At 35.8% G+C, this 24,677-nt stretch overlaps 1 protein-coding gene across 2 annotated transcripts in view; it reads right to left on the bottom strand.

Annotated features, from left to right (window-relative positions):
• The window catches only part of ADGRB3 (adhesion G protein-coupled receptor B3), a 750,487-nt gene that overhangs the window by 21,481 nt on the left and 704,329 nt on the right, over positions 1-24,677 (bottom strand). For both annotated transcript variants that reach the window (XM_003809552.7, XM_057302535.2), the window contains 3 exons: positions 12,849-12,944; positions 11,316-11,355; positions 5,682-6,325 (listed from right to left, as the gene is read on the bottom strand). In XM_003809552.7, the coding sequence (XP_003809600.3) occupies positions 5,682-6,325; positions 11,316-11,355; positions 12,849-12,944 (780 nt within the window). The remainder of the gene's footprint in view (positions 1-5,681; positions 6,326-11,315; positions 11,356-12,848; positions 12,945-24,677) is intronic.

The raw sequence follows: 24,677 nt of genomic DNA, 5'->3' as shown, positions 1-24,677 counted from the left end.
CAAAACTCTTTTCTGCCTCAGCATCACTGCACTTACAGTTTCTTTTGCCTGAAAAACTCCCTCAGCTCCTTGCAAGCCACATTACTTCTCAGTTTTATTTCTTACAATAAATGACACTTTCAGATGCTTCCCAGACCACCTTATCTAAAGAAATCTCTCCCTTTCATTCCATAGTTATTACCCAGTACTGCACACTATTTCATTCATTGGTTTAATGGTTGTCTGTCTCTCCCATAGGGTGTATTCTCCACAGGGGCAAGATCCATTTCTATCTTGATTACATTTAGATCCCCAGCATCTAGCAGAGAGCATGGCACAATAGGAGACATTCACAAAATTATTGGCAAATGATTAAAAGAGCTGCACGACAACAGCCAAAAGTATTCAAAAGAATGTGACTTTTTATTTTTGTTTTCTTGTTGCTGCTTTGCTTGGGCATACTCTGAGAGAATTTGTTTAAGCAGGTAGACTAAACACACAACGAAAACCATTATGAATAGGTCAACTGACAGCTAAGAGAATCAAGACAATTTGCAGGAAGGAAGGCCTATCATTAATAGAAAGGAGAAATTCTTTATGATGATTTAAAAGTGAGAAAATGTACAACGGTATGAAGCTACTCAAAGGAATACTTAGTGAATGTATGCACAGAGGCATTTCTCCACATCTAAGTCTTGTAGAATGATGAACAAATTCTCAAAGGGAATACTTCATTGTTTTCATCACTGCAAATTAAGCTGGACAAGATACTAGAAGATTCACAGCAAGTAATAAATTCCACTGACTAATGAATGGCAATATGACTGCCATTAAAATTTCTATTACAAAGTGATCAATAAACCTACCTGCAAGGAGAAAGTTCTGGTAGCAAATCCACTAAAAATAGCTGTGGAAATGATACCTGAGAATAATGAATTTTTAAAAATGACTTTTATTCAAGCTAATTTTGTTGTATGCCTGCAAGAGAGATAAAATTCTGTAATCCAGGAGTAAAAGCAAAACAGTAAAAAAGGGCAAGTTTTCCTTTCATCAGACTTACATGAGAAAAAAAATGTAAAAGAGAAAAAAATGTAAAAAACAAAAAGTTGTTTCTGCACATGGTCAATTTTATAATGGTTTCTGTTAGTGACAGAGTGCCCTAGTTCCTGAGTGAGGCCATAACATTTTTTCTAATATTGTGAATATCGATTTAACTCAGCATTCAAATTTCTTTGCAGAAATTCAGGGCATTACAGTAATGACATAATAATAACATAATCTTACATCTAAAGTGCTTCTTACAATTTCAAAGGTTTTTCATGTACATTATCTAATTTGATCCTCACAACAGCTGTAAGGGAGGCACCTGTAATGTGATATTATTGCTAAAATATTTTACCTTTAAAAACCATTATGCTGAGGGCTCTATAATTTATGTCCAGAGAAAAACTGGTGTATAAAAATTTAGCCTAGAATGGTGTCCTTTCTGGCCATTACAAATTGAGAGAGACTTATTTGGTTTCAGACATATAGGTAAGCTTATACACAAATAGACAAGCTAGAACAACAAAGTCTTCTATTTTGGATAAGAATTTTGTAATGTACTATCTAACTGTTATCAGTTATTAAGTTTTTTATTGATAAGAAAAATTAAGGCAAGAACAACAGAAACCACTTAAGGTGTTTACATTTCAGCAAGATGGTCCACAAAAATTCAAATGATAGAAGAACTGAGATGCCACATAGGGGACCATGTAGTAACACAGGGATTAGCAGAAGAGGTCAGTGTACCTCCTAGGCTGGACAGATACAAAGAGAGGGCAGAGTGACTTAAGCCCAGAGGTTGCAGCACCTGGCATATACTGGAAGCACTGTGGGAACTACACCAGACATACAAGGTGCTTCCAAAAGCAGAAAGAGTAAGGGAGAAAGATCCCAGGTTTCCCTCTTTTCCTTAACCTCTACTCTCTCACCAGTGCTTCCTGTTGGCAGAACCCAGCCAAAAGCCAGTGACTGAAGAACCTGAATTAACCTTGAATGATACAGGGAAAAGAGTGAAGAATGGACCATGTACTAAACATGTCCAAGATGTGCACATAAGTTGGAAAGATTCTTGAGTGAAAAAACGCTTACTATTTAAATCTAACTTCTACAACCTGCTAAAGTAAATACCAGAGTTTCAATGATTCAGAACAAACACTGACCTGTCTCTCTACAATGTTACAACTATAATTTTTCAGAAAATAAATAAATAAACAACAATCCAAGGTTTAAATTAGATTTTATAGTCCTCAAGTGCTTGAGAACCATGATATCTCTTTTGTCCCCTCTTGCTCAAAAGCAAAATCTTAGTATGTTTTTTGTTGTTGCTGTTGTTTTGCTCTGTGTATACACCATGCACTCATCACATTTTGTTCATTAATTGAAGGTAAATGACTAAAGTGCTGATGACAAAATCATTCTTCTTAACCTTAAGCAAAGCAGTTACAGGATATTTAGGGCTGGAGCCATTGTTGTGAAAAATCTTAGTATATTAGTATTGCAATTATTCCATAATTGTGGCAGCTCTGTATCTAAAGTTTTCAGAATTGCTTAACAAGTTCATTTGGGAATGACTACAGTTAGAAAGAGAACATATCACCAGAAGGAAAGAAACAAGGTACTATTAGGCTCAGAGAAAATCTAGATATGTTTTTATGCCAAGAAACTTCATGAATTTATTGAACTTTTTATATCCAATAATTGGGGGTTAGCTGAACAAACTCCCATGAAGGCTGGAAGCTGTTGTGCTGGCACTGACTTCGGGGTTGGGGAGCCTCCTTCTTTCTTTGTTGCTTCTTGCTTATTTGAATAAATACTTCCACCCACTCACCCACTCCAGTCTTTTTGGCTTTCTTTTTTCCTCCCTCAACTCTCGTTTTTCCTCTTTTGCACTTTCTATCACATTCTATTCTACAACTGGCAGTGTTTACCCTCTTCTGTTTCTTCCTTCAGCACTTTCCATGCTGGCAGTTTGTGAAAACTGACTCCTCTGGAGGTAAAATGTGAGCGTCTTTATATTATATCCTTGAAAGTATCCTGAGGATCTTGGCCATCCTCTGCTGTGCCAGCTGCCCAGGCTGGATGTTCTCTATGGCTTTAATCTTCCTTCTTACTTACAGGGAGAAAAGACTTAAATTGTCCTATTGCTTAGGCCTCATGTGATCCACATTATTTACCATTTTCACCTTAACATTATCTTCTAAGAGTCAAAACACCTCCTGACTGCTGTTAATCCCACTCTCTATGTAGATACTCAGGTCATTTTTCTGCTTTTCCTTTATTATTGTCGGAATACCATCTCCCTCACCAGTTGACCCTGCATACGCAATCTAGCAGAGCTGATAATTCTACTTGACAATGCATCATGCTGCCCGAGAAGAAAGCCAGACCAAAAACTTTATCTTCAAGAACACAGCCCCATTTCCAAAATGTGTTAGTTGTACACACTTAAAAGACAAGGGCTTTACCCATTTCATGTCTTTATTAATCATAAGACCAAATGCCTATCAAGGATTAGAAAGAACTTTAAAGTTACCTTCATGCTAATATTCAGGCTCATTACTGTCTCTTCTAGATGGCATAAAATTGATCAGGACAGAAAGAATCTATTCCTAGATTTGCTATGCACTTGCTCTATAACCTTGAACAAATGACTCTAGTTTGAGGATTATAACAACTTATCCATTGCATGGAGGTGTTGTGAAGATTAATTCCTGTTTTTAAAGTGACTTGAGGATCTGCTAATGAAAGATGCTATATAAATGCTAATTTTTATTACTCATTCCCACATCTATATATTCTCTTTCTGCTATCTCATAAAATAGTCACCCTAGGCAATTACTATTAAATTCATTTAAAGAATGAAAATGAAGAACCAAATTTTCATTCTGAATTCCAAATTTCCTTCCTTTTCAAGATGTAAGTCTTGTGATCTGTAAGTCATTTAAATGCAGGTCTTTTGGCTGAATCACAGTTATATATAATACACTTAATAATAAGGATACGGAAATTTGGAAAAATTACAAACTGAAGAAAGAAGTTCTTGGAAATACAGTCTATTGTTCAAGCACAGATAACCTGTACAATATCAATCCAGCAAATTTTTCAGGCTTTTAGATGTAAAACATTTTTGTAACAACCAAAATATTTTCATGCAGTTCCATTCAACCCCCTTTAACACATTTAAAAGAGCCATACTATACAGAAAACTTCCATATAGTCATTATGATTACTTATAATGTTATGTTATTATATGCACACTTACTGAAAATCCTTTTAAAAACTTCTGTGATTTTTGCATAAATATTTTGTAGTTTGTTCTTATGTGGTCATTATTACAAACCTGGAAGTCTCTGGGATATGCAAGTTACAAATAAGGAAACTGCAGCTATTCTGCTAATTCAGGAGGATGAAATACTTCTGTTCAGAAGGGAGCTTCAGTCACCCTGGAGTTGAACTTGGCTTCTAATGAAGCCCTATCTATGCCTTTGGTTCTGAAGAATGATTCTGACCTAGTTATCCTCAGAAGCCTTACTCAGTTTGAGGTTGATCCAGAACTTAGGGACTTATCTTAGATTCTATTCACATTACCATTTATTGTCTAGAATTTTCTCAATCAATTGGGAAAACCCTGAAAATTACCTTATTCATCACATTTTTTAAGACTCTCAGAATGCCTCTTCATTTTGACCTAGTGGAAGGAATGGCTTTGGGGAGAAGCATGAAACAATTGCCTCTGGGAACTTTTGGACACTTGAACATACAATTATCAGCATAACTGGGTTGGAAAGGGCAGGCAACTAATTATAGTGCCTTTCTGTAGATGGTGTTTTATGTAATAATCTATTATACTAAAACAAGTGGCAATCATATAAAAGTATGCATGTATTGCATCATATATGAATATATATGTCAACCACAGGTTTACAGTTATTTTTCACTGTATAAGCAGTGACGAGTTTACTCTTTGCTTTTGGTGGCCTTGTGAAAACAAAAAGGCCATGTGGTTGGACCTCAGAATCCTGTTAGTATGCTCAGATTACATTCTTCCTGACAATTCACAGTCTAAGATAAAAAATTTTAATGGTCATTATTCTGTAAGTTAAGAGAAAAATATTTACTCTGAATAATATTGATCTACTGTAATAATAATTAGTTTTTCATCAATATAATGGTAAAACATCTAGAGAAATATTCCAATTTTGTAATTTTTAACAGTTGCTGTTACACAGAAAGTGCAGATCTCAGTTTAAGTTTGTAATGCCACGTAGACACTGTGCACCAAAAGGACCTGTGGTACCTGAGAAACATCAGAAGAATCCTGTTATTTATTTATTTATTTTATTTTATTTTTTATGAGTGCCTAACTTAGTTCCCATGATGACAGAATTATGACTGATTAGTATCTTTTTAAATATAATGGGTTTCTTTTCAAATATTATCTTGAATAAGGGGATTATAATACACTACTGAGAAAACCCTACATTGAGACTGAATCTCAATAGCCAGAAATTTTCATGATACAAAACTGCAAAAGCTAATGTGAATCTTCTCTTCCCACACCGGTGTCACATCAATCAATCAACCAATCAATCAATATCTCTATTTATATCTATTCATATTTCAACTATCAAGGAAAAATTTAATCTTCTGTGGCTCACCTCTAAAGAACTCATTGATATCGTTGATCCAGTTTCACTTCTTGATAGTCCTGCATTATCATCCAACTCAGAGGCCATGAAATTCTTCACAGCTGTGCGAGGTTCAAAGGGCAAATTCTGCATATGTTCCTGGGGTGCGAGATGTTGCTCTAAGTTCATATTGAACTGGTCCATTACAGGGGGATTCATATTGAATTCAGGGTTTACTTTGTAGTGCAATAGCCTTTCATGCGGCAAGGTTTCCATGCCAATATTCATTTTGCTTTCTTCTTTCATTGAAGGCTGGTTATTTACAGAACTTCTGGGCATCACAATATAGTCACTTTCCATCATTCTTTCTTGAGGATGGACTATGTCCATGTCAGCCCCTCTCAAATTATCATCCGTACATAAGTACACAGTTCTCCGCAATTCACTATTTTCTTTTTTCAAACATGGATTGCTAAGCTCATTCATACTCATGGGCATGTGCAAACCTGTGGGTTGCTGGATGATGACTTTGGAAATGACATTTCCAGGCAATGTTGAATAGCTTAGCCCTTCAGGGTTTGTTCCCTTTTCTTCTTCATCATCATTTAGAGAAATCCTAGAAAGTGTTCCTGTTATTGTGGCTGCTCGGCAAGGACCAATATCCTTATGAAGAACTGTGAGTAGGAATGTAAAGTTGAAGAAAGAGAGTTAATGTGTGTTTATTTTTCATTATTATATTATGTTGTCTTGCTTTCTACTAAACATTAAAGATGTATTATTTGGTAGGTATGTTATTTAAAAAAATACATATTAATTTGTTTGTACATGGTCCAGAGAGATTACTCAATCACTCTTCATTGATTCTGTTATGCTCTCATAGATCTCAGGTAGCCCATAGCTAAAGCAAATCTGAAAGTTGATTAATGGGCTTTCAAAAATCTTAGTACCTTGTCCTTAAACAACTCCATATAACTTTTCAGGGAAATAGGAGATTACCAGAGAAGTTTTCTCCATCAATGTGCTCCAAAGGATTTTTGTAAAATTATGAACATATTCATACAAATTTGATTTTTTTCTTAATGGCTTTCCCTCCAATGTGTTCTAGAAGTTATGCTCATTAAAATGCTTCTTGAAGGGATAATTAATGGGAACTTCATCCTACTGGATCAGAAATCCCTCCAAAAATTATGCATATTGAAAATTAATGAGGATTTTTTCACTGAAGTCCATATGGTCAAGGTGGATACAATATTCAAAAGTATTTATCATGTTCAGTTTTATATGGAAGAAAGAAAATTTAAAAAATTAATCTATATGCTGGAATGCCCTTGCGGGAATATTAAAATTGCCAGCTGAGTTTAAGAAAAAAACACTTTATGAACCTCCAAAATCTTTGTTCCACTTTAAGCCTAAGAATAATGATTTAGGGAAAAAAATCTATGATAACTTGTAGTATGAAAGGGAACAAAACGAAAATGCAAACCAAACCAAACAAAAACAATCAACAAAAGAGTAAATAATTCTTTATTAAAATATATTTTAGTTTTTTTTTTTCTCTTTTTGCCTCTGTATAAAAAGAAAGCCATGTTTTGGGGATAATAGGGCAGAATAACACAAAGCATGCTTAGTTATGAACAATAGTCAGTTTTGAGGATACAAATGAATAAAATTCTGAAGACTTATTTTTGTAACTTTGGAATTGAAAGCACACAGAATAGCGCTGTGCGAAGTTGGTTCAACATGCACATCTGGTGCTAACCTACCTACGAAGTAGAGCAATCATCATTTAAAATTTCATTAGGCATAGATAACTGTAAAAGTCTGGTTTATTGTCTCCTCATAAAAAGTTTCAGATATACTGATTTTTTTCCATTATTATCCAATTTTCAAGTAGAATCATAATTATTATTCATTAAAGCAGAGGTTGAAAAAGATTATGTCTTTCCCTGTTACATAGAAACAAGACTTTAAAATTATTTCAAAACATGAATCATTCATGTAATATCTGTTATCTTGAAAGATATTGTATCTAGTTATTGTATTATTGTCTCTTTATCTTAGGCAGTAAAAATCATGTTAAATTTACATCTTTTTTTAAGATTAACAATTTTGCTGTGCCTTTTTTTGTATTTAAGTGTTATACATAATAAAAAGTAGAATCATTCAGTTTTAAAAAGTTATTTCCAAAAGTCTTAATATAATAGATCAATAATGAGTTGTAATTTCCAGGAGTAATGATACATGACATAGTAAGGGGCAAAGTATGCTAAATTTGATGATATTGTAATGATTTAATGATATTGTAAATAAATACTTTTAAAAAATATCCAAATTCAGTAAGGAACACTTTTAACCCTTAATTGTATATAAAAATAATTCCAAAATTTATAGCAGTAAAATATATGGGAACTTACTTTGTTTCATTAAAATATATAGATAAGTTTAATCTTTTATTAAAAAACTATAAAGGAAGTATTGGTACTGTGTATTGACTCTATAATTTAAATTCGTACAAGATACATTAAGTTTTGCACAAATGTAATATGATTTATAATTATAGCCAACACATTTTAATCAAGTGATATAGTTGTGTTTGCTGAAAAAAAATATATATATATATGTGTGTGTGTGTAAAGAAAGATAATTCTTCTTAGGCAGTAGTGGCTGCTCTATACGAGAGAAATGCCTGCCTCTTAGACTTACTTAAAATGTATATCCAAGTTTTGAATATACAGCATAAACAAATCATACCACCTACACATGAAAACATGATGTTAAAGTGATGGGACTTTCGAGAGAAACTAATCAAGTAGTGAAACACAAACTTCAAACAAAATATAAAGCAACTGAATATTTGGCATGATCAGATGGAAATGCTGCCATTTAGGGAAGTGAATTTCACCTCAGTATAAAGAAAGATTATTCAGAGTTCATGAATATGCTTCAACATAGACAGACAACTCTAGATAAACTCAGAAGAAAGATCCTAATGGGCTCAACTGAAAAGGGCACCAATAACAAATGAAAACAGAAAATGAAAACATTAGAAAAATTATTTTCTAATAAAATAATGGCACTGGCCTGTATTAGGGATGCTAAATCCCAGCATACAATGAGGCCCGGGAAAAATCTGTAACTTAATGAAGGAGAACAAGATAAATACTGCAGAGATGAGATCACAGCTTGAGGAGGATGGTCTAATACAGTCGTACTCAAATTTTAGCATGCATCAAAATTATCTGGATGACTTATAACTAGTTCCTATACCCCAACCTCCAGTTTCAGACCCCAAAGGCCTGGGTTAGGGCCTCAAAATGTGCATTTCTAATAAGTTCTCAGGTGATGATAACACTGGTGGTCTAGGGACCACTCTTTGACAACCACTGGTTTAATGTTACAGCTGTTAGAGGAAAGACAAACCTGTCTGCTCTTATATTGCTTCTCTATCAAGGAGAACTGTAATGAGTACACCAAATGAGGCTGAAAAAAACAACACTGAAGGTGGAAGATTAGGAATTAAATGAATACTTATTCATTGTAAATAAATTCAAGCTTCTAAACCCGGACAAATCACATTCCATCTTGGAACATAGATGTGGAAATTGGCACCGTGGCTAGTGATTTTTGAGAAATTATGGCAGGTGGATGGAGCACAGTGACAATATTATATCAATTATCCAAAAAAGGAAAATGATCAATTCTGGAAACCAAGCACTAGTGAGACTGCATCCTGACAACATTTTGTTAGATTTTCAACAGGAAATAGTGATTTCTAATGCCCAGCGCAGGTCCACTACGGGTTGCCAAATCATGATAGTTACCTTACTGTTTTAAATCCAGGAATGAGAATATGAGATTAGTCTCTCATATTCTTGTGATCATGACAGGACCTGAGATTCTGTACAGATGTTTAATGGTTTTGAGTTGAATCTGAAAACTCCATGTAGAGGAGGTCTGCTGGCAGTAAGGGGGTGCCTTACTGAATATAGCAGGTTTCTCTACTAGGTTTCATGCCATTCAACTCTTTTAACTGCAGTTTGAATGAAGACTTAGAAGGTAGTCTTATCAAACTTTTAGTCACCAAACAATGGAAATGGATAGTATGCTAACCTGAAATTGGTAAAATAATAGCAAATAGACATAACTGCAAAGGACAAATTTCTTTTTCAAGGAAAACATACCAAAAACAAAACCTTTACAAATAAGACTGGGGAAGCCCTGACAACTTCTACAAAAAGTCTTAGGAATTTCAGGTAAGTTGACACTAGTACTGAAATAGAAATCATATGCAAATCATTAATACAAGTAAAGAGCCCACTGTGATAAATGCTGGGTGAACATGTATATATTTGGGCATGATAATTTAAAATTATTGATAAATCGGAGGCTACCTTGGGCATCGTGCCTCAGAGAATGCTACAAGAAATGAAGGATGAAACAAGGCTTGTTTAATCTGAAGAAAAAAATACTTGGATTGGGCTAAATGATAATTGCTTTAAGATAGTTGGATATTTAGATGAAGTAGATATTCACTGTTGTTTTAAAAGGCAGCACCAAGATCAACAAATAAAAGGTAAAATGAGGCATATTCTGTTTCTACAAAGGACCATATTCCAACAATTGGAACTATCCCCCAAAATTGAACATATAGTTTCCTTTAAAACTATTGAGCCATCTACTCTGGTGAGAATTTAGCCACAGGCTGGGAGATTATGGCATACAACCCTCTAAACAGGACGTGCTGCAGAGCTTCTCTTCACCCTTTGTAAAATTAAAACCACAACAACCTTAATACACATACAGACAATGCAATTTCATCTTTGCAATAACCCGTATTCCATACTTGATAAAATAGAGGCACAGAAAGGTTAAATTGACTGGCCTGACACCCAACAACCATTACTTGGTGGAATGGAAATCTTATGTCTCCATGTGAAAGTTTTTCTGCTGTCATGGTGTTTCCAATGAACCATTCTTAGTTTTTCTCTCATTTCTCTTGTTCTCTCTCTCTTTTTCTCTCTCTCTCTCCTTTTTCCTCCACAAACACACTTCCATTACTACAATCCTTCCATTTTAAAAATTCTATTTTTTCATACACATAAATATGGAGACAAAAGTGACTCCATCTTGAATGCTAATCCACCATTTTGACTTCTCAATAACCCCAGTCCTATGAATGCCTCCTGATTCTTACTTTATTTACTGTGCTTAATGTAAGAACATGTACTCATTACAAATTCTGCCTTTAGATCAAAGCAACCTTGATGTTATTGTACAAATCATAGGCTACGAGGCACATAGCACTCTTGCCCATTCTGGAGGGTTGCCTTTAATTGTCTATACAGCATGTTTCCCCTTTCCCTATGGTATATAAACCCTGTGTCTGAAGAGTAACTGTGTGGGGATCTATCTGTCTTGCTGCTGCCCAAGACTACACTCCTGTCTGTAAGTTCCCTAATATCCTACCTTTTACCAACAACTGGATTTTTCTGCCTCGTTCTTTGGTTTCTCAGCTCCTTTGGCATTTGGGGGCTACTTTACATATACAGCCCTTTCACAGAACAATATGTAATGTGTAAACCACAGCATTTTCTTTAAACTTAAAATCTATAGCAATGATTGAACATTCCTACTGATTAGATTTCAAAATCTAAATATTCTTACCTGATCGACAGGCAATGTCTACATCCTTTTCAAAGTCTGTCTGTAACAATAAATAATAAGACATAAAACCATCATTTAATGAAGACCTCAAGTGTCTTTTACTATTCAGATTATCTGAAGTTTACAGATATCTAACTTGGCAGTACAAGTTTATTGTTTTGTGCATAGGAAATTTCTCTAGGTATAATTAGATTGTTTTCAACAGTGTTTCCTAGAGCCCAAATGTTAAATAAAATCAAAGGAAACATAGCACACAATTTTAATAAGATAATACAATACCCAGTGTCATCTTCAGTCTGGAAACTGATTACTATATATTAGAAGGATAGAATTTTAAGGCAATTCTCTAACCATAATAAAGACATCAGAATGTGAATTATTATGAATATTCTTAAATAATTATGTTGGTTATTGGCATTTTTAAACATTCAATTTGAATATATTGCTTGTAATGTAACATCTTATAATCCAGCTTTGTCAAACTAGGTTAAACTAGGCTCAAACTAGGCTCTTCTAATGATTCATTTTCACTCAAATGTGGCAAAAAGCTTTCAGGTTTAGGACTTAAAATTGAAGATTAAACCATACTCATCTGGTCGAGGACCTTCTGGGGTTTAGTTGTGACCTCATATTTTCCTAAAACTTTTATTTTAAGCAAATCAATTAATGTTTTGAAATGATAAAATTTCATTATCTTGATCAGGGTCTTCCAATCAAATGCCTTTCCCTATTAATATTTTAAATCAGAGATTTTGGCTATCTATTTGTTTTTAGTAAGGAGTTGATTATTCTTTGTAAAGTCTTAGTTACTAATGTATCATCTAGTTTATTATTGTTGCCTAGTTCAAAAAAGTTAATAATAAATTGAATATACTGTAAAAGTAAAACTTTCCTATTTAATTCCTGCTTTAAATGACAGAGTTTAAATCTCATCTTATTTCTAAAATACATCAAAGTGGTTATACCTAAAGTACACTTTGATTCCAATAATAACCAGAGCTCATGTACAATAACTCATCTTTCACTAAAAGAGTGGCTACTCCTTACACTTTAGAACAGTGGTTCTCATCTTAGGCTGCATACTGGAATCACCAATACCTAGGTCCTACTCCCAATATTTTGATTTTAATTGGTCTGTGGTGTAGCTCCCCTGATGATTCCAATGTTTCACTAAGGCCAAGAACCACTGCTTTAAGACTAGAAGTGCAGGTTCATAGTGTTCTGATCTGTAAAAGACATCCACATGATCCTATGCATAAATCATTAGCCCTAATTCTACGCAAGGAGGAACATACTTCACAGTGTTGCATAGGACTCCCACACTCAACACCCCAGGGAGCCAACAACACGTCCTGGACTCTGAAGCCATCTGGAAATAATACTTCTGTGGTACCAGAGTTCACAGTCTATTAACGAACTGAAGCCAAAGTCAATCAAAATGAAAATTTTACACTATTTTACTCATAAGGATTTCTTTTATTCCCTTGAGAAATCATGAGTTAATTAACAATCAGGGGAAAAATAAAAACTCACCATGATTTGAGCATGCCCATTAGGAAATGAACTCGAAGAATCTGCATTGATGGGATCCTGACAGTTTCTCAATCGGCATCTAAATGCATCCTGAACCTGTAGGGAGGGGGAACACATTAATTTTCTTCTCTCTTAATAATGAAAAGATACTGTCTATCTTGGCAATCAGCTCTGAGGCAGTGGTTATCACTGATTTTACTATCTTATACTGATTTTGTTTACTTCTTTTTAAAAAAACTTATTATTATTATTGCTACTATTATTTTTTGAGATGGAATTTCACTCTTGTTGCCCAGGCTGGAGTGCAATGGTGCGATCTTGCCTCACTGCAACCTCCGCTTCCCAGGTTCAAGTGATTTTCCTGCCTCAGCCTCTCAAGTAGCTGGGATTACAGGCATGCACCACCACGCCCGACTAATATTGTATTTTTAGTAGAGATGGGGTTTCTCCATGTTGGTCAGGCTGGTCTCGAACTTCTGACCTCAGGTGATCCGCCCACCTCGGCCCCCCAAAGTGCTGGGATTACAGGCATGAGCCACCGTGCTCTGCCTTGTTTACTTTTTAATACAAATGCTGGTGTACCTGGACTTTTGCTGTATGCCAAGGAAATTTATCGCTTGCCATAACCTATAGAGGGAAGTGCTGGGAACTCCTTAGCTATCAAAATAGCTATATCTGGCTCAACACTAATAATTCTTGCCAGAAGGCAGATTTATTCCACTGTTGTACATAATATGTGTGTCTTTTAAGGGAGATTTACTATTTGCTATGGCATAATCTTCATAACAGCTTTAAATATTACGAAAAATGAGATTATTCAATGATCTTTTGACTGAAATTGATTTGGGATGTTTCTTTTTATGTCTCATGTAAGAAATCTTTGAGTAGACTATCTCGTCTCCCTTCAAGTACTATGTGCCCTGATTTAAAAACAAAACATAATGAAACAAAAGGGAAACAAAACAGCACTACTTCTGGTGGACTGACTTGCCAATAAAGTCACTTTGCAAAGCCAAACTTCCTTAATATCCAAATATCCATTTATAATCAAATTCTGAAGAAAGAACAAACACATCTCACGAAAGTTCTAAGAACATTACATTAATTCTTTTGTTAAAAAACAAGTCAAGGAACATGAATAGCTGAGTAGCAAACACAAAAAGCAATTGATAGTTATTCTGTTCTTACAGTGTCTCAGCATCAGCCTGTTCTTTCCACTTCCAGAGGTTCATCAAGCTCCCCACGAGCTGTTGATGGACATCTTTACAAGTAGCTACTTATTCCAAGTCAATGTCAAGGTCATTTCACTACTTTGTTTTTCTAACTTCATATTATTGACTTTCCCTTTCTTGTTCATTACACTCTGTTTTATTGGATTAAAAAACAAAGCATAGATGATGTTTTCCCTATTTTACTGATGCATCATTATAGGGACTACTAAGGTTAACATATAGAGATTTTCACTTTGGAGAAGCAGTGATATAAGATCTCTTGTCACCATTTTGATGTGAGATATTCATAATATAGCTGTTGGCCAGGAAACAAAACAAAACAAAACTGAGCCTATTACATTGTTTTTAGCTTCCTCCTTGTCCTCTCATCCATTTCATAGTCATTAGTAGCCTCTCTCCTAAATTGCCACATTGCAGGATTTGGAAACTGACACTAAGTCTAATCACAACCAAAGACTGGCCAACTGGCCCAATAATGAGACCTCTGTCCACTTCTATTTCTCCACCTCCGGTCCTAATCCTACTGATGTGGCCATAATGTCTGTGAAGTAAAGGAATGGGGATAGACTCAGTGTTCTCTGACCTGTCTTCCATTCTATTACTCTAATATTTCTAAATTTAGAATTTCTTTGAAAAAGAATGCATTACCTGATACCCAGCAAGGTAATTTCTTATTTCCTTTTTCAAACACATCAGTTGAAGTACAGACGTAGTGAAATCTAGTCTGATCATCTTTTCCTGAAGAACTGAATAAATATTTATAACTAAATAATCTAGCTTTTCCTGGTAAAGGAGACAGAACTGGGATAAAATTAGATTTTTCAGATGTGAAGGCTTTCAAGCTCCTTCTTTTTAGATTAAGAAGTTGTTCTATGTTCTAAAGAGAGACATTAGTAATCGAAAATTGGTAATGAGTCTTTGTCAGATCATTACTTTTTCTATTATGCAGACACTTGATTTGGGGAAACCATTAAGAAAGTATATCTGTTTTTGGCCGGGCGCGGTGGCTCACGCCTGTAATCCCAGCACTTTGGGAGGCCGAGGCGGGCGGATCACGAGGTCAGGAGATCGAGACCATCCTGGCTAACACGGTGAAACCCCGTCTCTACTAAAAATACAAAAAATTAGCCGGGCGTGGTAGCGGGCGCCTGTAGTCCCAGCTACTCGGGAGGCTGAGGCAGGAGAATGGCGTGAACCCGGGAGGCGGAGCTTGCAGTGAGCCGAGATCGCGCCACTGCACTCCAGCCTGGGCGACAGAGCGAGACTCCGTCTCAAAAAAAAAAAAAAAAAAAAAAAAAAGAAAGTATATCTGTTTTTAGAAAAAAAATTCCTAGAAACCAATGTCAGAAAAATAGGTACATATTAACTTTCTGTTTGCACCTCAAGGCAACTATTAAAGAAACACATTTTACAAAGGAAGATAAACTGTGTTAGCAATGGTGCCTTCTGGGAGCTTGTCTCATGAAGATTTCTATCAAACATATTTCTAGGTCAGCATATATAAAATGAGAAACATTTTGGTAATACCAAAGATTAATTTGAATGGTCCTTGCTAACCACTCCCAATTTTCAGACCTTCAAAGCATAGTTACCAATATTTTTGGCTGACTATGAAATATGGAAATACAATTTTTGTAGGTTTCTTTTCAAAATCAACTCTTAGTTGCTTGAAGGAGATGTAAAAGAAATCCATGTCTTTTCAGAACACACACACATATAAAATCAACACCTTTCACTACCAAACTCCCAAATGGGACAATAGATTAAGGGCATTTCTACACTGAATGATGATGTCAGCTTCATGAATTATTAAATGCTATTCAGAAGAAATATAAATCAAAATGAATAAATATTCTCCAGTAAATTCAAGGTCATTTTAATGGTCATATGTCACAATTTAAGTGCTAGATTCTCTGACACTTTTAGTGCCTCTGATACCTCTAATTTAGAAAGATTTGCATAAGAAATTCTACTTTATTCTAAATGCTCCATTTTATTTATTTTTTTAATCTTAAAAACATATCTGGGGGCAGGGCGTGGTGGCTCATGCCTGCGATTCCAGCACTTTGGGAGGCAAGGCGGGCGGAACATGAGGTCAGGAGTTCGAGACCAGCCTGGCGAACATGGCGAAACCCCATCTCTACTAAAAAAATACAAAAATTAGCAGGGCGTGGTGGCAGGTGCCTGTAATCCCAGCTACTTGGGGGCTGAGGGACGAGAATTGCTTGAACTCGGGAGGCGAAGGTTGCAGTGAGCCGAGATTGTGCCATTGTACTCCAGCCTGGGTGACAAGAGCAAGACTATGTCTCAAAAAAAAAAAAAAAAAAAAAAAGTATCTGGGGAATCTGGATGAATTAGTCTATATTAGTCTTAAATATTTGTCCAACACTGTCAGGAAAGAATGATTAGATTAGATTTCATAGTGCACATTTCTTATCACAGAATAGAATACTTCAGGCAAGATGGTATCTGGAAAAAGCATTCACAGCTATTTGAACGTGTTTGGATAATTAATTGAATTTTGTATCTGGTAAACTAAGAGAGACTTGATTTTGGTGAATTGATGTGAATTGTGCTGATGAAGAATAATTGAATTTTTGTAAAAAGCAAGTCTATGTTTCAAACAAGCAGAAAATGCAAAAAATAAAAAAATAATAAAATAAGACAGATTCTAGATCTTGCTTTCTCAACCAGAATATTAAAATATTCTGTGCCAACAGTCATATTTCTAATGCCTGGCAATAATATTATTCTTTGACTTACCATTTGGAAAATCACTTATTTTAGGTAACAACTAAATTTAAGATTTATTAGATATTAAAATCATTGCATCTTTGAGTTCTTGTGAAATTAACATTAAAAAAATTACTTGATACCAGTAAATGCAATTTTTTTACTAAACCTATAGGAAACAATTTAATATTTAAGATAAATTATGGCACAGTTAAAATCTAGACTTCAAATTTTTTCTTTTTATAATAATCTGTAATAGATCTTTCACCTGAATTGATAGGCAGAGGGTCAACTATCTGCAGGAGTAGCAAGGAACAGATATGTAACTAATATTGGGATATTTAGGAGACTTTAAGGCAATCTAATGGCATGTTGTAAAATGAAAAAAAAAAAAAAAGAATGGTGAGAAACATCACACAATAAGGTGAAGAAAAAACAATAAGCTATCAAGGTTGTCTCCTGAAAAGAATCTAACCATGCACTTCTGAAGTTATTTTGACTGGCTCCTGCTGGGGGTTGCTCTAAAAACTCCTGAAAAAGCTATAAATGCTGATGGATTTTTGGATGAGACATGAGTTCAAAGAGGTTTGCAGGGGTGTGTCTCGCTCTTGTCTTCTGAACCAGGAGAGGGATTCACTTTATATCAACAGCAGCAGGCTGAGAGCTTCTGGACTGGTCTTCGCTCTGAAGGCAGCTGGCAGAGCGTCATTGTGGAAGCTGGTGCCAGAGTTAGAGATTGCTAGGGAAGAGCACCGAGCGATGTTTGGCAGTGTTGCAATTCAGACAAACCTCACAGGAAAGAGCTCCACAGTTTGAAATGGGCTCTGTATTTAGCTACTGAGCAAATCAGACCCTGAATCTTCACTTTTAAGAAGACAGTTTTACCTACAGTAATTCTTCTTGATTTCCTATTCAAGAGGATCATTCTAAGCCAGAAAAATAAGTAAAGTTACATTCTTGTAATTATTTGTAATTTTTCCTTCGGGGGAGAAGAGTTTCTTATGTGGCCTTTTATTTTTTGAATCTCATTTCTACCATTGTTTCATATTTTAACAAACAGCTCAGCTTTTCATAATCATTAAATTCTATACAATCTAATTATGAAATGAATGACTTTTCAATTTCATATGTATTATGATAGTTGATATGACAATTGACATGAATGAATTATGAGTGACTTCACATTATTAATATATTAAATGACTTTGCTGATAGCAAAGTCAATAAACAAAAAGTGAAAATCTGCCATTTACTATACAATGAAAGAAAAAGATGCATTCCAGATGCAAATTTCAGTCCCAATGACTTTCTATTAGAATCCCTTAATACCTACAGGATCTATCACTTAATCTCTAAAATTGTTATACCTCTTTACCTTCAAATTACTTTTTATATCAGTTTGAGGAGGTCATATAAGCTTCTCTAAATTATATGTAATGTGCATGATCTGAAAAATATGTAGCAGCATTTCTTCAGCATGAGAATAGAAAGGAAGGAAAGGGACATTATGTGTCATACACCAGGATCCCATGCCTTCTCAGGTGATATTTCATTTCAGCCTCATGCCATCCCCTTTGTGGCAGACATTATTTCAGTGTTACAGAAGAGGACCTTGAAGCTTAGAGAGCTTAAGTAACTTGCTCAAGATCATAAAAATAACAAGTAGCAGAGCTGGGAATGGAATCAGGTCACTTGACTTGAAAGCTAGTCTTCATTCCAATGTACCACTCTATTGTCTTACTGAACAAAGAATAAGGTAGTTTAAGTGAAGGAATAAACCAAAACAATTATTTCCAACTGGTCAGAAATTGAGTGGCTGTACTATAATTTCCAACCTTTTATGATTTAGATAAAAAATAAGACATGAGTTAATCAGATAAGTTTTCAGTTTGAACCTTTATTTAAGACATACTGAACCTCCAGTTATTAGTTTAACAATATTGCAAGGACAATCTAGGAGTGGCAAGGAGAGAAAGGTGAAATTTGTCCATCCACATATCCACATGTCTGTGTCCACCTACTCTTTTTCTTTTTTTTTTTTTTTGGCAGAGTCTTGCTCTGTCATGCAGGCTGGAGTGCAGCGGCACAATCTCAGCTCACTGCAACCTCCACCTCCTGGGTTCAAGTGATTCTCTGCCACAGCCTCATGAGTAGCTGGGACTACAGGCGCCTGCCACCATGCCCGGCTAATTTTTTTTTTTTTTTTTTCCATTTTTTAGTAAAGACAGGGTTTCACCATGTTGGCCAGGCTGGTCTTGAACTCCTGATCTCAGGTGATCCACCCGCCTCAGCCTCCCAAAGTGCTGGGATTGCAGGCGTGAGCCACTGTGCCCAGCCTACTCTTCTTGACTAGAGACAGAAGCACCATGCTGCTACCCAGAGTAGGGAACAGCTGGGACGGCAGTGTGAGGATCCCGCAGAAGAACTGTGGGTAACAGCAAGCAATGGTTTGATGTTAACGGCAGGCATGACAGAGTTTGTCAATTTCTGTTACAAACTCTCTGTCTGAGCTTTTTTACTGATGTCATCTCACCCATCTTATTTCATACTCTTGTTAACCCCTTAAATCTCTGCATGGACTAGGAGAACCATGTGTGAAAATCAAGACTGACGTAAATATTCATAATATAATAGCAATTTTGCTAAGTCAGGAAAGGTTAATCTGGAAGAAGAATTAGAATTTACATTTCCCTGCCTAAGAAGTGGGATGACTTTTGGGTCAAATGAGGTTGGTGATTTCTTGGAAAGGTATATAAGAATATGAGCATATTGTCCTTGCCTGTGTGATGCCCATGCTCTTATTTAAAAGCAGTTTTGTGCACCTCATTCTCTGTTTTGGTAAAATCCAGGTTTATTTTTATACCTGCAGACATTATCCCATTTCAAGGTACTGCATTCTATTTTTTTTTTTCTTTTTAGAGATGAGGCCTCACTCTGTCACCCAGGCTAGAGTGCAGTGGCTCAATCATGGCTCACTGCAGCCTTGACCTCCTGAGCTCAAACAACCCTACTACCTTCTCCTCCTGAATAGCTGGTAATACAGGTGCACACCACCACACCTGGCTAAATGTTTTTAAAATTTTTTTTTGTAGAGATGTGGGTCTCACTGTGTTGCCCAGGCTGGTCTAAAAGTCCAGGCCTCAAGCAATCCTCCCATCTTGGCTCCCAAAAAAAGTGCTAGGATTACAGGCATGAGCCACTGTGCCTGGCCCCACATCCTATTTTATTACAAATGAAACAACAAAAAAATCTGAAATGTGTTTCTTTTTGAACTTTCAATCAGGCTGACAAGGATAAAGCTCTTAGCAACCAACTCCCACCTTGCTTAATTCTTTTATTTATTATTATTATAATTTAAGTTTTGGGATAACTGTGCAGAACGTGCAGGTTTGTTACATAGGTATACATGTGCCATGGTGGTTTGCTGCACCCATCAACCCATCATCTACATTAGGTATTTCTCCTAATGCTATCCCTCCCCTAGGCCCCCACCTCCCGACAGGCCCTGGTGTGTGATGCTCCCCTCCCTGTGTCCATGTGTTCTCATTGTTCAACTCCCACTTATGAATGAGAACGTGCAGTGTTTGGTTTTCAGTTCCTGTGTTAGTTCGCTGAGAATGATGGTTTCCAGCTTCATCCACGTCCCTGCAAAGGACATGAAATCATCCTTTTTATGGCTGCGTAGTATTCCATGGTGTATATGTGCCACATTTTCTTTATCCAGTCTATCATTGATGGGCATTTGGGTTAGTTCCAAGTTTTTGCTATTGTGAACAGTGCTGCAATAAACACAGGTGTACATGTGTCTTTATAGCAAGCTGAGTGATGTATAACCCTTTCGGTATGTACCCCAGTAATGGGGTTGCTGGGTCAAATGGTATTTCTGGTTCTACATCCTTGAGGAGTCATCACACTGTCTTCCACAATGGTTGAGCTAATTTACACTCCCACCAACAGTGTAAAAGCCTTCCTATTTCTCCACATCCTCTCCAGCATCTGTTGTTTCCTGACTTTTTAATGATCACCATTCTAACTGGCATGAGATGGTATCTCACTGAGGTTTTGATTTGCATTTCTCTAATGACTAGTGATGATGAGCTATTTTTCATATGTTTGTTGGCTGCATAAATGTCTTCTTTTGAAAAGTGTCTGTTCATATCCTTTCCTCACTTTTTGATAGAGTTGTTTATTTCTTGTAAATTTGTTTAAGTTCCTTGTAGATTCTGGATATTAGCCCTCTGTCAGATGGATAGATTGCAAAAATTTTCTCCCATTCCATAGGTCGGCCTCAGTTCTGTTCCATTAGTCTATATATCTGTTTTGGTACCAGTATCATGCTGTTTTGGTTACTGTAGGCTTGTAGTATAGTTTCAAGTCAGGTAGCATGATGCCTCCAGCTTTGTTCTTTTTGCTTAGGATTGTCTTGGCTATACAGGCTCTTTTTTGGTTTCATGTGAAATTTAAAGTAGTTTTTTCTAATTCTGTGAAGAAAGTCAATGGTAGCTTGATAGGGATAGCATTGGATCTATAAATTACTTCGGGTAGTTTTCATGATATTGATTCTTCCTATCCATGAGCATGGAATGTTTTTCCATTTGTGTCCTCTCTTATTTCCCTGAGCAGTGGTTTGTAGTTCTCCTTGAAGAGGTCCTTTACAACCCTTGTAAGTTGTATTTTATTCTCTTTGTAGCAATTGTAAATGGGAGTTCACTCATAATTTGGCTGTTTGTCTATTATTGGTGTATAGGAATGCTTGTGATTTTTGCACATTAATTTTGTATCTAGAGACTTTGCTGAAGTTGCTTATCAGCTTAAGAAGGTTTGGGGCTGAGACTGTAGGGTTTTCTAAATATACAATCATGTCATCTGCAAAGAGAGACAATTTGACTTCCTCTCTTCCTGTTTGAATACCCTTTATTTCTTTCTCTTGCCCAATTGCCCTGGCCAGAAGTTTCAATACTATGTTGAATAGGAGTGGTGAGAGAGGGCATCTTTTTCTAGTGCCAGTTTTCAAAGGGAATGCTTCCAGCTTTTGCCCATTCAGTATGATATTGGCTGTGGGTTTGTCATAAATAGCTCTTATTATTTTGAGCTACGTTCCATCAATACCTAGTTTATTGAGAATTGTTAGCATGAAGGGGTTTTGAATTTTATCGAAGGCCTTTTCTGCATCTATTGAGATAATCATGTGGTTTTTGTCATTGGTTCTGTTTTTTATGTGATGGATTACATTTATTGATTTGTGTATTTTGAACCAGACTTGCATCCCAGGGATGAAGCCAATTTGATCAAAGTGGGTAAGTTTTTTGATGTGCTGTTGGATTCAGTTTGCCAGTAGTTTATTGAGGATGTTTACATTGATATTCATCAGGGAAATTGGCCTGAAGTTTTCTTCTGAGCAAGCTCAAAATGCTAGAATCAGTACAACCTCAAAATGTTAGAATCAGTACAACCACCTTCTAAGCAAGCTCAAAATGTTAGAATCAGTACCCTGACCCTCCCTGCCCTGAGCTACTTATGAACTTTGAAATCTATTTATCTTTCTTTACGAGACCACTCATAATGGCCACTTATCATGGTCATTGAACATTCTGACCAGAAAGCAAAAAACATCACTTAGTCAATGCTTTGTCCTCAAATGTCATCAGTATTGTTTTTCTTTTGCTGCTTCAGTCATAGCTATCTAAAAAAAAAAAAAAATCACTAGGGTCCAGGATCACATAATTTGCTTTATGCCTCCATGTGCTTCATATGGTCCCAGAGAAGAATCAAACTCTCTGCTATTCACCACAGGCCCCACTCCATGGAAACCATATGCCCAGTAACCTTTCTCCATCTTCCTCTACCAGAAACCTTCACTTCCCTAATCTTCCAACCTCATCGTTCCCTTAGGAACCCATGAGTTTTGAAGTCTTTTATCATCTCCTCCTTCCTCTTCAAAGACCAACTAAAACAGCTGACCCATCCTGCAGTAAAGGAAGGCACAGATATACCCTTCCATGCTAATGAGTCATACTCAATTTCCCTGTAAGTAGTCAAACCTGGATGTTCATGTAACTCTCTATCTGAACTATATTATATGCAATATGGACCCTTTACATATTGTTGTCTAGTTATTTCATCACTACTGGCTTCATTTTTATAATGATTTACTTTGGAATATTATTGGTTTTAGATTAGACAGGTAAGGATGCTTGTCTTTTTTACATATTCACTGCCATGTGCATGTAAATCATTTTGTTTATCTGTACGCCTTGTGGAAATAATAAGACTAAATAGGAAATAGGCTAAAAAAGGGTGCGAGTGGGAGAGGGAAGAAAGAAAAGTTTTTTATTTTAAGCATTTCACTACAAAATGACTTCACAGGTTTGGATACAGATTTTGGGACCTCATCTGGTGCAGCCTAGACCTCCTGCCAGTGCTTGGGAAAGAGAAAAGAGGAGCTTGGCCCTGTTAGTGATGCTACAGAACAGCCACAGGATTCTCACACACTGATATAACAAAATTATCCATTTAAGCACTTTCCTTTTATCCTTCCATTTAGTGAAAGAGTTTTATTGTAGCTTGTTTTGTATCACGATCTTGTGATTTTCCCCCTCTGACATAGAGCTCTAAGACTGTCTTAGAGCCAGGCACAGCCAGAGACAGAAAGATGAGAAGAATGTGCAGGCACCAAGAAAGTGGTTTCCTAGCAACAGTAACTATTTCAAAGGTTTCATAACTCTTGTGTCCTTCCATTTCCATAGCAATGCGGGGAATAGTAAATAGTATATTTTGTTATCTGTTTAATTCAAATAAATTCCAATCAACCAATGATGGATAAATGAAGAAACACCTCTATACTCATTGTATTCAATTCTGTCTTATTAGCTGTTAAACATATTAGCTTCTAAGATTTAGGTTCTGTTGCTAAAACTATGTATTGTGATGAATCAGATGGCTTCTTTTTTTTTATTCTTATTTCCTCTTTTTGTCTTTTGTTTTTTTCTCCAGAGAGATTTAGTAAAGTAATTCAAAAGAAAAGTTATTCCAGAAGAAGAAACTGTATTTTCAAGAATATAAATTTTATAAAGTTTAAATATTAAGATTTTAGGTCTGAAGGTCAGAACAAATAGTTATGCAAACATTCCAAATTTTTTTAGTGTAATATAATTGATTTGGCAGGACAGAGTAATCATTTCTGCCTTTTCTTCTGATTTGAAATGATTGTAAAATTGGACCCACTAAAAGAGTAAACTATCGCAAGAACAAAAAACCAAACACCGCGTATTCTCACTCATAGGTGGGAACTGAACAATGAGATCACATGGACACAGGAAGGGGAATATCACACTCTGGGGACTGTGGTGGGGTGGGGGGAGGGGGGAGGGATAGCATTGGGAGATATACCTAATGCTAGATGACGAGTTAGTGGGTGCAGCGCACCAGCATGGCACATGTATACATATGTAACTAACCTGCACAACGTGCACATGTACCCTAAAACTTAAAGTATAATAATAAAAAAAAAGAATTACAAAGGCAGGAAAAAAAATAAAATAAAAATAAAATAAATTAGGCTCCATACACAACACATTAAAAATATCACAGTTATAGTATTTCACTTATTTTCTCCTTCTTAAACTTCAAGGCTATATTCTTTCCCTGTGTAGATCCACCTCCTCCACAGAAATAATAAATATGGGTAAAGCCTTCTGAATTCATATTGGTACAGTCATTAAAGACCAAATTATGTTAGTGTCTGTCAAAAATACATAGAAATAGAAATATATATATATCCAGTCTCTAAATTAAAAAATATATATTTTACATTGCTTATATATTTTAAGAAAGAAAAGTCCACAGGAATTTTAGTGAAGCAAAT

Source organism: Pan paniscus, chromosome 5, assembly GCF_029289425.2.
Source record: "Pan paniscus chromosome 5, NHGRI_mPanPan1-v2.0_pri, whole genome shotgun sequence".
In the NCBI taxonomy this organism is placed as follows: domain Eukaryota; kingdom Metazoa; phylum Chordata; class Mammalia; order Primates; family Hominidae; genus Pan; species Pan paniscus.
Note: the sequence above shows the minus strand (reverse complement) of the source record. Positions and strands in the feature narration are given on the sequence as shown.